The 12,462-nt window shown below is 37.2% G+C and overlaps 1 protein-coding gene across 1 annotated transcript; it reads left to right on the top strand.

Moving 5' to 3' along the window:
• The first annotated feature begins 11,532 nt into the window (after positions 1–11,532).
• On the top strand, positions 11,533–12,462 carry LOC146735446 (ribonucleoside-diphosphate reductase subunit M2-like). The gene has a single exon (XM_085506316.1). It carries the CDS (start codon positions 11,533–11,535, stop codon positions 12,460–12,462), a length of 930 nt encoding a protein of 309 aa, XP_085362442.1.

The following is a 12,462-nucleotide window of genomic DNA, read 5'->3' as shown; positions in this document are numbered from 1 at the left end:
AGTGTATAACATTTTATTTGTTGTGAGTGAACATATGCATGTATTTTACCAGTTGCAGGAAGTACTGCCATGAATTAGTTTTCGTGTATCTCTTGACCGACTTGGTTAGTTGATTACTCGAGTGGCTGTGCTATTTCTGTCATTGTTTAGACCCCAGCGGCGCCTTCGTTGGAATTGAAATCATTGATGAGGAACTTTTTTCTTTTTTACTGAAACTCCCCTATCGATCGAAACCCGGGTCTAAGGAGAACGGCACACCACGTGATACGTTCGAATAAAATGGTGAAGTCAAACATGCCATGCTACTGTGGTTCTCCATTGACGGGATTACTTACGTCGTCAGCAGTCGTCGCTGAGCTGCACGCTACAACTTCGCTTGTGATGTTGCTTGTTAGCCGTGGAATAAATGAATCTTGATTACCGGTTAAAATGTTGCTCATTTGACTGGTAATCTTTATTTGTGACTGGGTAATGTCGCAACGTCGCCAGCAGAAACCACCTGATATTTTGATTTTGATGGTTGCGCCTTCACTCAGTCAACATACATCAAGTTCTCTCAATCGTAGTATTCCACCCACCCCACCCCCCGTTCATAGGGACTGCGTACAGTTGATTATAGTTCCTGGGCCCCCTGTGGTTAAATTTATTATTTTTTGCGATAATATTTTTCTAGATTGGCGGCAGCATTTACAGTTCATTCACAGTTCAAAGTTGCGTTGGGATTACGTTGATACAGTGTAACAATGTCAGCGTAGGTGATCTCTTACTGGTGTGCAACGTAGCCAAATAAAAGGCATGATTACGCAAATTAATAAATTTGGGTTTTTGGCTCTTGCCATTGTAGATGTGGACCAGGATTGCTTTTCCAATAAGTGACGCTATGACCTGCCCATCAAGTATGAACAAAATTAGCCAAGCCAAAAAAAATCTCAGAGGAGTTAAAAGCCGTTAAAAGTTACCCCAACGTTAGGGTCAATCTTCTCGGTAATACAAATAGACATAAAACAGTAAATTGTTGCCCTACCTCAAGGTAGAGTAGAATGAGTTACGTCCATGCTTTTTAATCATAGAAATGAAGGGTGTGATACATTTGGCGTAAAGGTAATAAAAAAATCAGTTTTTGGCTGTTGCAATGGAAACGGTGGTCAGAATTTGTTTTAAGATTTTACAAATAGTATCTTTGTGCCCACACTCAAGCTGAGTAAAATGAGCTAGGTCTGAGGTGTTGTATCCAAAATTTGTAGGAGGAGATACATTTAGTGCGAACTATCCAAAAATCAGTTTTTGATTGTTACTATGGAATTAATACATGAAAACACTGGAAATCGCACACACACACACACACACACACACACAATTACAGTGATTTTAAGGGCAATCCTAATGGAGCGGATCGCGGATCGCCAATACCATGTTCATTTGCATATTGACCGTGAAAATACAAAAAACATTATTGCATGGGTGATATGCAAATTAGTCAAAAGTAGTCACTGCCTAGAAGTACCATTACTGTTGTAATATTCAATATAAGTATATTCATGTACACAAAGGTAAAATATTGTACTTCAAAATATTGTTTATTTCTGCTATGTTTCGAAAAATGATACTCCTGAACGGACTACTTTATTTGCTCTCAGACCTCATTTGCATATGGGGTGTGGAAATACAGATTTTGATTTCAGGAACGAATCAAAATAAACCGCAGTATATATGTAATAATGTTGAATATATGTACTTCCTTTCACTGTTAAAATTTTCCGCTAAAATAAATCCCAGTGAAAATGTCATTTCCCTCATACTCTATTGAGACTTGACACAGCACAGTGAATATTGGATTCACACGTAATGCTTGAAAACTTTTCATCGACAATAAATTAAGTGAAATTCTATGTGACTTCATGAGAGTTGGAAATGAACAAATTATATGACACCCAACCCTACCACTCCATACACAATGTATTACTACACCCTCAAAACATCCTTTCACCAGTGTATTCTATTTCACTTGAGGAGAAATTGAAATAAACACCGTACCTTATACGACAACGAACTTAATTATAATTTCAGTCTTTAGTTCAGCACTGATTAAATAAACTACCTCGTCTTTATGCCAACTTTAAGTTATTCAATGCCTACATCAGTGACTTCAAAATCTATTTTTCAATCCCAGGAATTTCACTATTAATTGCATGGAAGTGCCAGTTTTTTATTTTCTATTGTCATGTCAATTTCTTGCGATTACTCGGAGCATGAAGCTGTAACCACAGACCGTCTAGGTGCTAGGTGCTGTAACTAAATCCTGGTGTAAGCACCGGGTAGGCAGTCTTGAACTATGCTTGTGAAGCCAGCTGAGAGGTATATCCACCAATCCTATAGATTTCTCATTGTTTGGTAACTATTTGCCGCAAATGCAACAAAAATCAATATAAAAATATTACCCACACAGCATTTTACAGATTACTTGTACTTGGTTAAGTTTTGATGAATAATAAACGAAGTCCTAGTCAATCTGGTTAAGGTGCTCGACAAGACGGCCACGAAGCGATATAGTCTTGGAGACTTTTCCCCAGGGCGGTGTGTCTTATAGAGTACTCGACTGGCCGACTAAAGACGAGAGGTAAAACGTATTTCGTTGTGTGTGTCTATTTGACTGTAGCGTTTAAGTGACTTTTCCGATCCCATACCTCAAGCAGACGTGTATAGAGACTAGACGATAATTCCCCCATGACACTACTACAACTATGGCATTCTTATCGAAGACCCAGTACCACTAGAATGAACTCAATTTAAATAGTGCCAACAATGTATAACTAGCAGCCTGTCGGCTGAGATAGCTCCGCTGTTATTAATGCACAACTGGAGATATCATCAGAAAATGAACAATATGTATAGTATAAAAGCAATCAGACTTGCTGTTTTCAACAAAAAATTGTAAATATAACTTTTTATTAAAAATATTCATTAAAATTAGATAATTGAAGAACAAAATCATCACGAAATGAACATGTCTGAGAGAGATCTACCTGTAGTACCTATGTTGTATATATAATAACAAAGCAATTAGACTTTTAACAAGAAGTCGAAAATATCACTTTTTACCAAAAATGACAAAAATATTCATGAAAATTAGAAAATGAACGATATCATCACGAAATAAACAAATCTGAGAGAGTAAGTAAATTACTTCTGTCATCAGATGTGGAATATTTAATGTTTCTATTGGTCGCAGCACTGATTGTGAAGAACTCAAATTAAGGAACGTAGTGAGAGAGATACTTTTTATAATGGTTTCAGATTTCTTGCCATATCCCTACAATGACATCCAAACAAAGATTGCATCTTAGGAATGTGCAGATAAACATAGTGATCATCATAAAAACTTATCCCATGAGTGTTTGTTTGGGGTGTCGACTTTCATTTAACTTCACACCTACTACAGACCTACTAAGTCATGACCGTCACTATTTTCATTATTTATATTTATATTAATATTTAATCAAATTGAAGTCAAGTTTCCGTAGCTTAGGTTTAGTAAAGGGGGAAGATATGGTTCAATTTATCTTAACATTAATATAATTGTACCATACCTACACCCTTTACTAAACCTAAGCTCCGCAAACATTTCTATTTTAAATCACAGGATATTCAACTTTTATTTAATTAAACTTGAATTAAATGCAATTCTATGCTGAATTGCATTGAGTTTAATTAAAAACGCAAACCTATATAGGAACGCGTTCTAATCGAGTTCATGTCGCAACTAATATATTAAAAGTTAATCCAATGTGCGATTTTACAACGATGGTAAGATATTTTTTGTACAACTTTAACCATTTGAGCAGCATTTTCAATATTTGTCACCATCTAGAAAACAATTTAATTTTTTGTATAGTTGAAATTTTGATAAAAATTGACAAACCTTTTATCAAAGACTAAAAGCAATAATTGAGAATGTACGATCCAAAATAATGATGAAATTTTAGTGACAATTTTACAAAAGATGAAAATATTATCTGGCACTTAAAGGATTAACATTTCACGAAAAAACATCAAGAGATGATAATAGAATTAGGAAGTATGAAATATATTCAAACAGAATACAAGGACATCAATTACGGTATAGTTGACTTTAAGACAAAGTTCATCTAAGTTATTAGTGTATTGCATGGTGACTTCAAAACAGCAGACTGACCAAGCAGATGATCAATGTTAATAAGTAACATGGTTGACAACTGAGATATGACCAACGTGATCACATGACTATATGATTGATAAGGTCATGACCCATATAATTACTTACTTAAGGTAGTGACTTGCAAAATAATGATATTTTATTATGATACTTCAACAATAGGATATCAAGCATAAAAATAGAACAGGGGAAATCCAAGAAATTGCAATTTAAAAAAGCTGTATGTAAAATGCATGGGTTTTTTCCATTCATACAAGTACAGTCTTACCTCAATTATCTGTGGCTGAATACTGTTTATTTGAATAATTTAATTGAATAATAATCACACAATACATATAGATGAAACATGAAAATTAAATTTCCAATAAATCTGAAATGTGGATAATTGGGATAATTGAGATTTGACTGTATTTGTGGTTTTATAGTAAAACTTTAAGTTTACTTTTATTATGTGATATATTCTTCACCACAGACTGGGAAACCCAGAGTACAGTAGAAAGTGGACCAATCTACATCTCGCATACTGGATAGTGACTTGGACTTGTCTGCAGGTGGTAGAATTCTCTGTACAATTTAACAATACATGTACAAAATGACATGTAATTACTGTAACTACTGACTACTGAATGTAAAACATATTTCACCTAAGACACGTACATTAGTACTGAATTAAATATTTTATTTACCAGTGACTTGCAACAGCAATATGCTACTTGTCAAAATTGTTGCTGATGCCAAGTTACTGGATAGAATGTTTGTCAAATGACGTGTATGTAAAAAGGTGAATACCCCTGACTCAATGGACCTTGACATATATTTATAGGAAAGTCCCATTCGTGTCACACACCCTTAAATACACGACACTGACATTCTATTGTTATATATCTTAATGAAGGACAATTGTAATAACATTATGAAATTATTTATCATTAGGAATGTTTTACTAACTGCTTTCAGAGGCAAATACAACACAGCATGTACATATAAACAAAAGTGTATATTTGCTTTGTGGGGTGGTTATTTTACCACGAACAAAATAAAATATTTTAAATATGGAAAAAAATTGTCACATTTATACATTAGAAAATACCATAATTTGTATTCTGTTTGTAACTTTCAGGTTTGGAATTTTTCTTAGCGAAAATAAAATCGACATTATATTAGTGTGGAACAGTTGTTGATAATGGTGCTTACACAACTACACAGTGCAGACAGGATGATTAATAGGCAGGACTTAAAAATGAAAAGACACATTGTCTAAGTTAGTGTATAACATAAGAAAAATCTATAACCATTTGTAAACTCTTTGCTCATCTCGGCTTTTGATGCAACCATAAAAAACAGGTGATGTTTACACAAATACTAATTATTCCTGTTTTACATAAATATCAAAATGTGTTGATGGTTTTTTAATAGTGATCATTATAAAATTATAATTGAAAATTGTTACAAATATAATGTCATCCAATTGTACACAGTGACGGATAGTTTGCTATTTTTTCTGATTTGTAAGAATCTGAACAAAAAAAGTTTCAAAACTTGGCTCTTTATTGTAGTTGCATTTAGTATTTAGGCGTATTCAATATGGCTGCCCTTATATTGTAAATATCGGTATAATATTAATCGAATTTATTTTATTATCACGTGTACGCCATCTGACTGTGATCGGGTATTTTTTACTATTGGAATGTGTGTGCAGTATATAATGCATCGGTAAGCATGAGACGAAAATCATTTTTTAGTCCATTACGGGATATGGACTTGATCAGGTAATCATCGGTACGGAGGATACGGAGTGCAATCTCTGCCCTACTAGGACATGCAGATTTGATTACGTGCCAAACAACGATTAGTTTGCAAGCTATTCTGTTTCACCTTACATACTTACGGGACCCAACGTCATACACAAACGGTGACTGCACGCCAACATCCACAAAAACGTTTTCATTGTTGGGTAAGTCAGTGCGATTATACAAATGTGTACATAGTATAAGTTAGCTGTGGGTCCATAGCTCTTCGTGTGTCGGTGTCATTGCGATAGTATTTTAGTCATTTCTGATATATTTGCTATCATTAAATTTGTTATTTTCAGACATTAAGTGTTTTATTGACACTGATAAGCGGACAATTTGCTTTCAGCGAATATCATTTTCAACTTCTTCTTGAAACTGTTTTAATATTTGCTGTTTAGATAGGGGAATATTATTCGCGGCAATATCTGCTCTGTTGAAATGTGACTTAAAATGTTTGCGAAGCTTAGGTTTAGTAAAGGGTGTAGGTATGGTACAATTATATTAATGTTAATATAAATTGAACCATATCTCCCCCCTTTACTAAACCTAAGCTACGGAAACTTGACTTCAATTTGAATAAATATTAATATAAATTATGAAAATAGTGACGGCCATGACTTAGTCTGTAGTAGGTGTGAAGTTAAATGAAAGTCGACACCCCAAACAAACACTCATGGGATAAGTTTTTATGATGATCACTATGTTTATCTGCACATTCCTAAGACATCGATGCAATCTTTGTTTGGATGTCATTGTAGGGATATGGCAAGAAATCTGAAACCATTATAAAAAGTATCTCAATCACAACGTTCCTTAAATTGAGTTCTTCACAATCAGTGCTGCGACCAATAGAAACATTAAATATTCCACATCTGATGACAGAAGTAATTTACTTACTCTCTCAGATTTGTTTATTTCGTGATGATATCGTTCATTTTCTAATTTTCATGAATATTTTTGTCATTTTTGGTAAAAAGTGATATTTTCGACTTCTTGTTAAAAGTCTAATTGCTTTGTTATTATATATACAACATAGGTACTACAGGTAGATCTCTCTCAGACTTGTTCATTTCGTGATGATTTTGTTCTTCAATTATCTAATTTTAATGAATATTTTTAATAAAAAGTTATATTTACAATTTTTTTGTTGAAAACAGCAAGTCTGATTGCTTTTATACTATACATATTGTTCATTTTCTGATGATATCTCCAGTTGTGCATTGATAACAGCGGAGCTATCTCAGCCGACAGGCTGCTAGTTATACATTGGGCGAGGTTCTGGAAAAATCGCAAATGTCATAAAGTGCGTTTGAAAAAAACAATCCGTCGTGCATAGCACGTTCGAAATACACTCCGTCGATGAATATATCGCCACCGGCACCGTTGCTACTGCGGCTGCACATCAAGGATGCAACAAGTTCGGGTGTTTTTTTTAAGTGTGCTAAAATTAACGGTTTTTTGTAACTCTCCGTTTTCACGAAACAACACAGGTACGAAGAACATTCGACATCGCCGGCAATCAGATTGACTTTTGTTGGCGAAGAGACGTAACAACTGTCGTCATCACCGTCTCTGTATTCGACTAATGCACTCCACCAACATAATTTATCTTGAATAAATTCTTGGAAAGCAATTGTTTCTATTCGTTTTAAACATTCTCCCCGGGTATCGCTTAAGGCCATCTCGATTTTGTTAAGAACTAGTCTGAGAACGGGTTCTTCGTCTATACGACCACAACCAAATTTTTGATAGGTCGAATAGATGAAGGAGGTTTGTTGAAACGGCGACAGACTACCCCAGTAGTGCGAAGCTACGTGGGCGTAAGAAATACACGCAAAAGCATCTTCGAAACATTCGTCTAATTCGATACTTTCCATATAGACTGGATCACCGCTCGTGCATGGTAGTCTTTGGGTGACGTAATCTAGATGTTGATCAAACTCGAGTTTGTTGTTCACTGCCGCATACGATTCTGGTATGAAGTTGAGTGATTGACATCGGCCAGTCAATCTAGAGATGGCTTCGTAAAACGAGTAAAACGTGACACCGTTCGACCGATCTAAGCACGTCAGTAGACGTGGGAAAGCCCCTTTACACCAACCGTACACGTACAGCGTACACACTGCGTCGCATATATTTGTGGCGTAAAGAACTTCCGTTTTATCTAATCTGTACGCTTCCACGTTAGATTTTAATTCGATCAAAACGTAACCGCATCTGCCACCGATGCACGGATTTTTCTCTTCGTCTTTATAGATATGAATTGAAGTTTGATCACCTCTATCCAAAATCTCTTTTTCAACCGTGCACCAAGTTTCGTTTGTCAAACGATTTAGGTACATCATTTCGACATCGGTAAACCACGTGAAATCGGTATTTAAATGACATTTCTTAGCCAGAGCGTCTTTCCAGTATCGGTCTTGCCCTAACCCAATACATAAAATATCACGAACTGCACACACTTGTTGAAATTGATTCATTTGTTGTGTTTCGTTTGGTGGTGATGATGATGCAACGTCTAACCATCTAGTAGCGTGATTGCGAAAAGTGTGACTTTCAATAAACGTGGGTAACCTTCCCCCTTCGTTCGTCGTCGTCGTCGTCGTGGGAAGATCTATTTGACATATGTAAATGGGAATAAAACTCGGTGGATCGCGTGCGTAAACTGACACACTGGTTCCGGCGTCGGCTTTGTCGTTGTCGTCACGAATACAACAACAACAACCCATGTCGGATAATACAATTTTCGCACCCGATGTCAAATAGGCATTTCTATTTATTTTATTTTACACTAGCACGCTAGCGCCACCACCACCACTACCACTTCGATGATAATCGTCCATTATATTATGCAATACTTCAGTCGTCGTCATTGCCGCCCTTCCCCTTCCCCGCATCATATGTTTTAAACATTGTCCCCGGGCGTATGCATTGACCGGCCAATGTAAAAACGTGACACTTTGTAATAAAGCGCTCGAAAGAAATAATTCATTTCCTTTCGGTAAACACGATCTGATAGTTTCTGTAGCTCGTATCGCCCATAATAAATAAAAAATATGTGGATTATCTCTATCCACGGCATACACGAGTAATACATTCGAGGTTTGACGACATCCCCATTCGGACACTGCTCGATAGTTATTGTAGCGTCGGTTTTGATCGGCACCTTTAATTAGTATCCGCTTGGCGTTAACTTTTATCAAAACACACCAGTTATTTTGATTACACGCGGCCGTTTTAGCCTCGTCTTTGTTTACTGCCATCGATACGATTAGGGACGGTCCACACGAAGAGGCATTAGGAATTCCCGACATGCACGAAACGTGTCTAGATATTGGCAGAAGACGTTCACTATCCTCTCTATCGATACTACGTGCAATCTCGTCAAGAAGTATAATTTGAAGGTCGTTCTCGATTAGATAGTCTACTTTTTCCTGTATCAACACGTGCAAATGACCCAACCTTAAATCGAAACCTTTCTGGTGATAAATGTAAGCTATTGCGAACACAGCTTGAGTGTAAGTCATTTGATTCGATTTGTTTTGTTTTTCTTTAACACCACCACCACCACCACCACCACCACGACGACTGTGACTATTGTTTTGCCATTGGGCTTTCGTTTTAAGTGTATTTTTCGATATCAAAACTTGACCGGGAAACGTCGGGTGAGTATAAATATCTTTCGGTGACATACACACTTTTGCAAGAAGTCTTGGTACGGGACACCACTCCACCACAATATACGCGTGACAAGCGTCGTTGCCGCCGCTACCCCCCAGTACGGCGGTGGAGCCTTGATTTATCGAGTAAAGCACGTTTAAAAAATCGGAATCGTCCGCGGACGATTCCCTGTATTTAATTTGTTGCGAACGGTATGGCAATAAGATGGACCAATTACTTTCAGAGGTATTAACCGAAGACATCGTTTGTAAAATATGAGTAAAAACTGTATTCACTATACTAATTTATATAGTACGTTTATTATTACGAACGTACATTGTTGCTTGGCGGTTATCCAGCCATACAGAATTGTTCGGGAAGTAAAACCTTCATGTATATTTTATCGTATTTATACAATTTAAATAACACACCCCACCCCCACCCCCACCCCCCCACCGAATGAAAACTACTGTAATAGTACAAATCTCCGGAATGTTGTGCACGACCACTCATCAGTATATCGATGATAAACACTCGAGACGTTCAAGACTATGTGATTTGTTTTTTTCTATGCGATGCATGATTTTATTGAAATTATAATTGAATACACTCGTGGAATTAATTCGTAACTAAATCGCTGTCTATCGGTTGTTCGTCGGGATTACTGCGTTCTTCCGAATCTTATAATAGTACGCGTGTTAAAGTATTCGTGAGTTCAATACGTCGACGTCTTTCTTTGTCCAGTTCTTTTTTGTATAATTTAAGTTCAGTCAATTTACGTTCTACAAACTCGTCGTATTTGGATTCCGTATCAATCTCGTAACATTCGTAACAGAAGCCTTCCGAGTCTTCAAAGCCAATTCTTTGACAACCGGTCGTTTTACATTTACTAAACCGTTTAGCTACTCTAAATCCGCGACGACAGCTAGAACAAAAACCGAGATTTTCTCGGGATCCGTACAAGTCACACCCTTGACGTTTACATTTCTGTGAGTTCTTTTTAGTCGCAGCGTGTAAACTTGCCGCGTAACAACGTGTACAGAATCCATCCGTATTCGATGATCCGAAATATTCGCAGCCTTGTCTTTTGCACGTTCGCTTCTTCTTCTTGGAAGCTGAACGTTCGTAACATTCGTGACATAACGAACCCGTTGCTATAGATGTGAAATAATCGCAACCGTTAGTAGAACACTTCACGGGTAAGATAGAACTCGCCATGATGATTTCGTTCACGAATGATTTTGTGTTGTTAATACGAGTTCTTTTTTATACGTTTTGTTTGCAGATACGACATCGACGACGATGCATGAGTTCATCGTGACCGCACGACAGTGATTTGAAGCGTTCGTAATCGTGCAGACCGGTCGCCTGCACACATCGGAACATAAAGAATACCACTTCTTCCATGGGATCAATGTACTCAATCCTCCGACGACGACGGCGGCTTCTCACGGTCGTCTGTAGACGAAGTCCCGGGAACTCTTCGTTAAACCAATTGACAAGATCGTGATGTAATTCTAGAAGGGATGTATTGCCGTGTAAACTGCGCTTACATTTCAGTATCGCGGCTACAGTTCCTTTCATGCGCGAAAAATCACGCAATAAGTCAGTTCTCGTGGCCAGAGATAATAAGAGAGTTGCCACCAGAGTTACACGTTCCACGTCGTCGTCGTCGTCACTATTGTTATCGCGGCGATCTATCTCGACGTGAACTATTTCACGGAGAGCTGGATAAATTGTACCGTTATCTGTCATGAGTCGTATTAAATCGACCGGCGGAGAATGCTGCGACAATATCTTGTTCAATAAAAATCTCCCCTTCTCTAAGGACATCATCGTGATCTATAAATATCCAACCAAAAAGTGAAGTTAATATTCATTCACGGTATGGAACGCTACGTTACTCCCCCAATAAAAAAATCGGATCTTTACGATCTGTGGAAAAAACACGTACGTTGTTTCTGGACTAAAGATGAGATTAACATAACTTCTAGCGACTTGCGAGAATGGAAAGATTTAACGCCCGACGAACGTCATTTTTTTAAATGTATATTGGGTTTCTTTGCCAGCACCGATATTATAGTAAGCGATAATTTAGCTCTTCGGTTTTTAGCCGATCCAAATATTTCGCGAGAAGCGCGATGTTTTTATAGTTTTCAAATCGCTATGGAAAACATACATTCAGAAACTTACATCGAGCTGTTAACGGCCTACGTACCGGAAGAGAAGGAACGTAACGAGCTCCTGTATTCAATTATTTCGTGGCCGTGTTTAAACGTGAAATCTAGATGGGCTGTCAAATGGATGAATGACGAGTTTGCGACTTATGCTGAACGACTAGTTGCGTTCGCTGTAGTTGAAGGAATAATGTTTTCATCGTCATTTGCTGGCATATATTGGATTAAGCAAAGTGGACTGTTAGCCGGTCTCACACAAGCAAATGAATTTATTTCTCGTGATGAAGGTTTACATTGCACGTTCGCTTGTACGATGTATGGAAAAATAAAACCGCGTTTACCCGATACCAAAGTTAGAAAGATAGTCTTAGAAGGATGTGAAGTTGAAAAATTATTTGTTAAACACGCTCTGCGTAAACCTCTCTTGGGCATGAATTCTCATTTGATGGAAACCTACGTGAATTTCGTCACGGACAACTTATTGACAGACTTAGGTTATGAAAAAGAATTCGGTGTCAACAATCCATTCCCATTCATGGATAATATCTCTATGCAAGGCAAAACAAATTTCTTTGAAAGGAGAGTCACTGAATACACGCGTCTGACTGGCCATGGTTTTACCACTTCAGTCGAATTCTGA

Source organism: Saccoglossus kowalevskii, chromosome 12, assembly GCF_978046115.1.
Source record: "Saccoglossus kowalevskii chromosome 12, keSacKowa6.1, whole genome shotgun sequence".
Taxonomy (NCBI): Eukaryota; Metazoa; Hemichordata; class Enteropneusta; family Harrimaniidae; genus Saccoglossus; species Saccoglossus kowalevskii.
Note: the sequence above shows the minus strand (reverse complement) of the source record. Positions and strands in the feature narration are given on the sequence as shown.

Excerpts from the sequence above, each read along its gene's own strand:
- LOC146735446 (XM_085506316.1), top strand. The coding sequence starts at position 11,533 with ATGGAACGCTACGTTACTCCCCCAATAAAAAAATCGGATCTTTACGAT.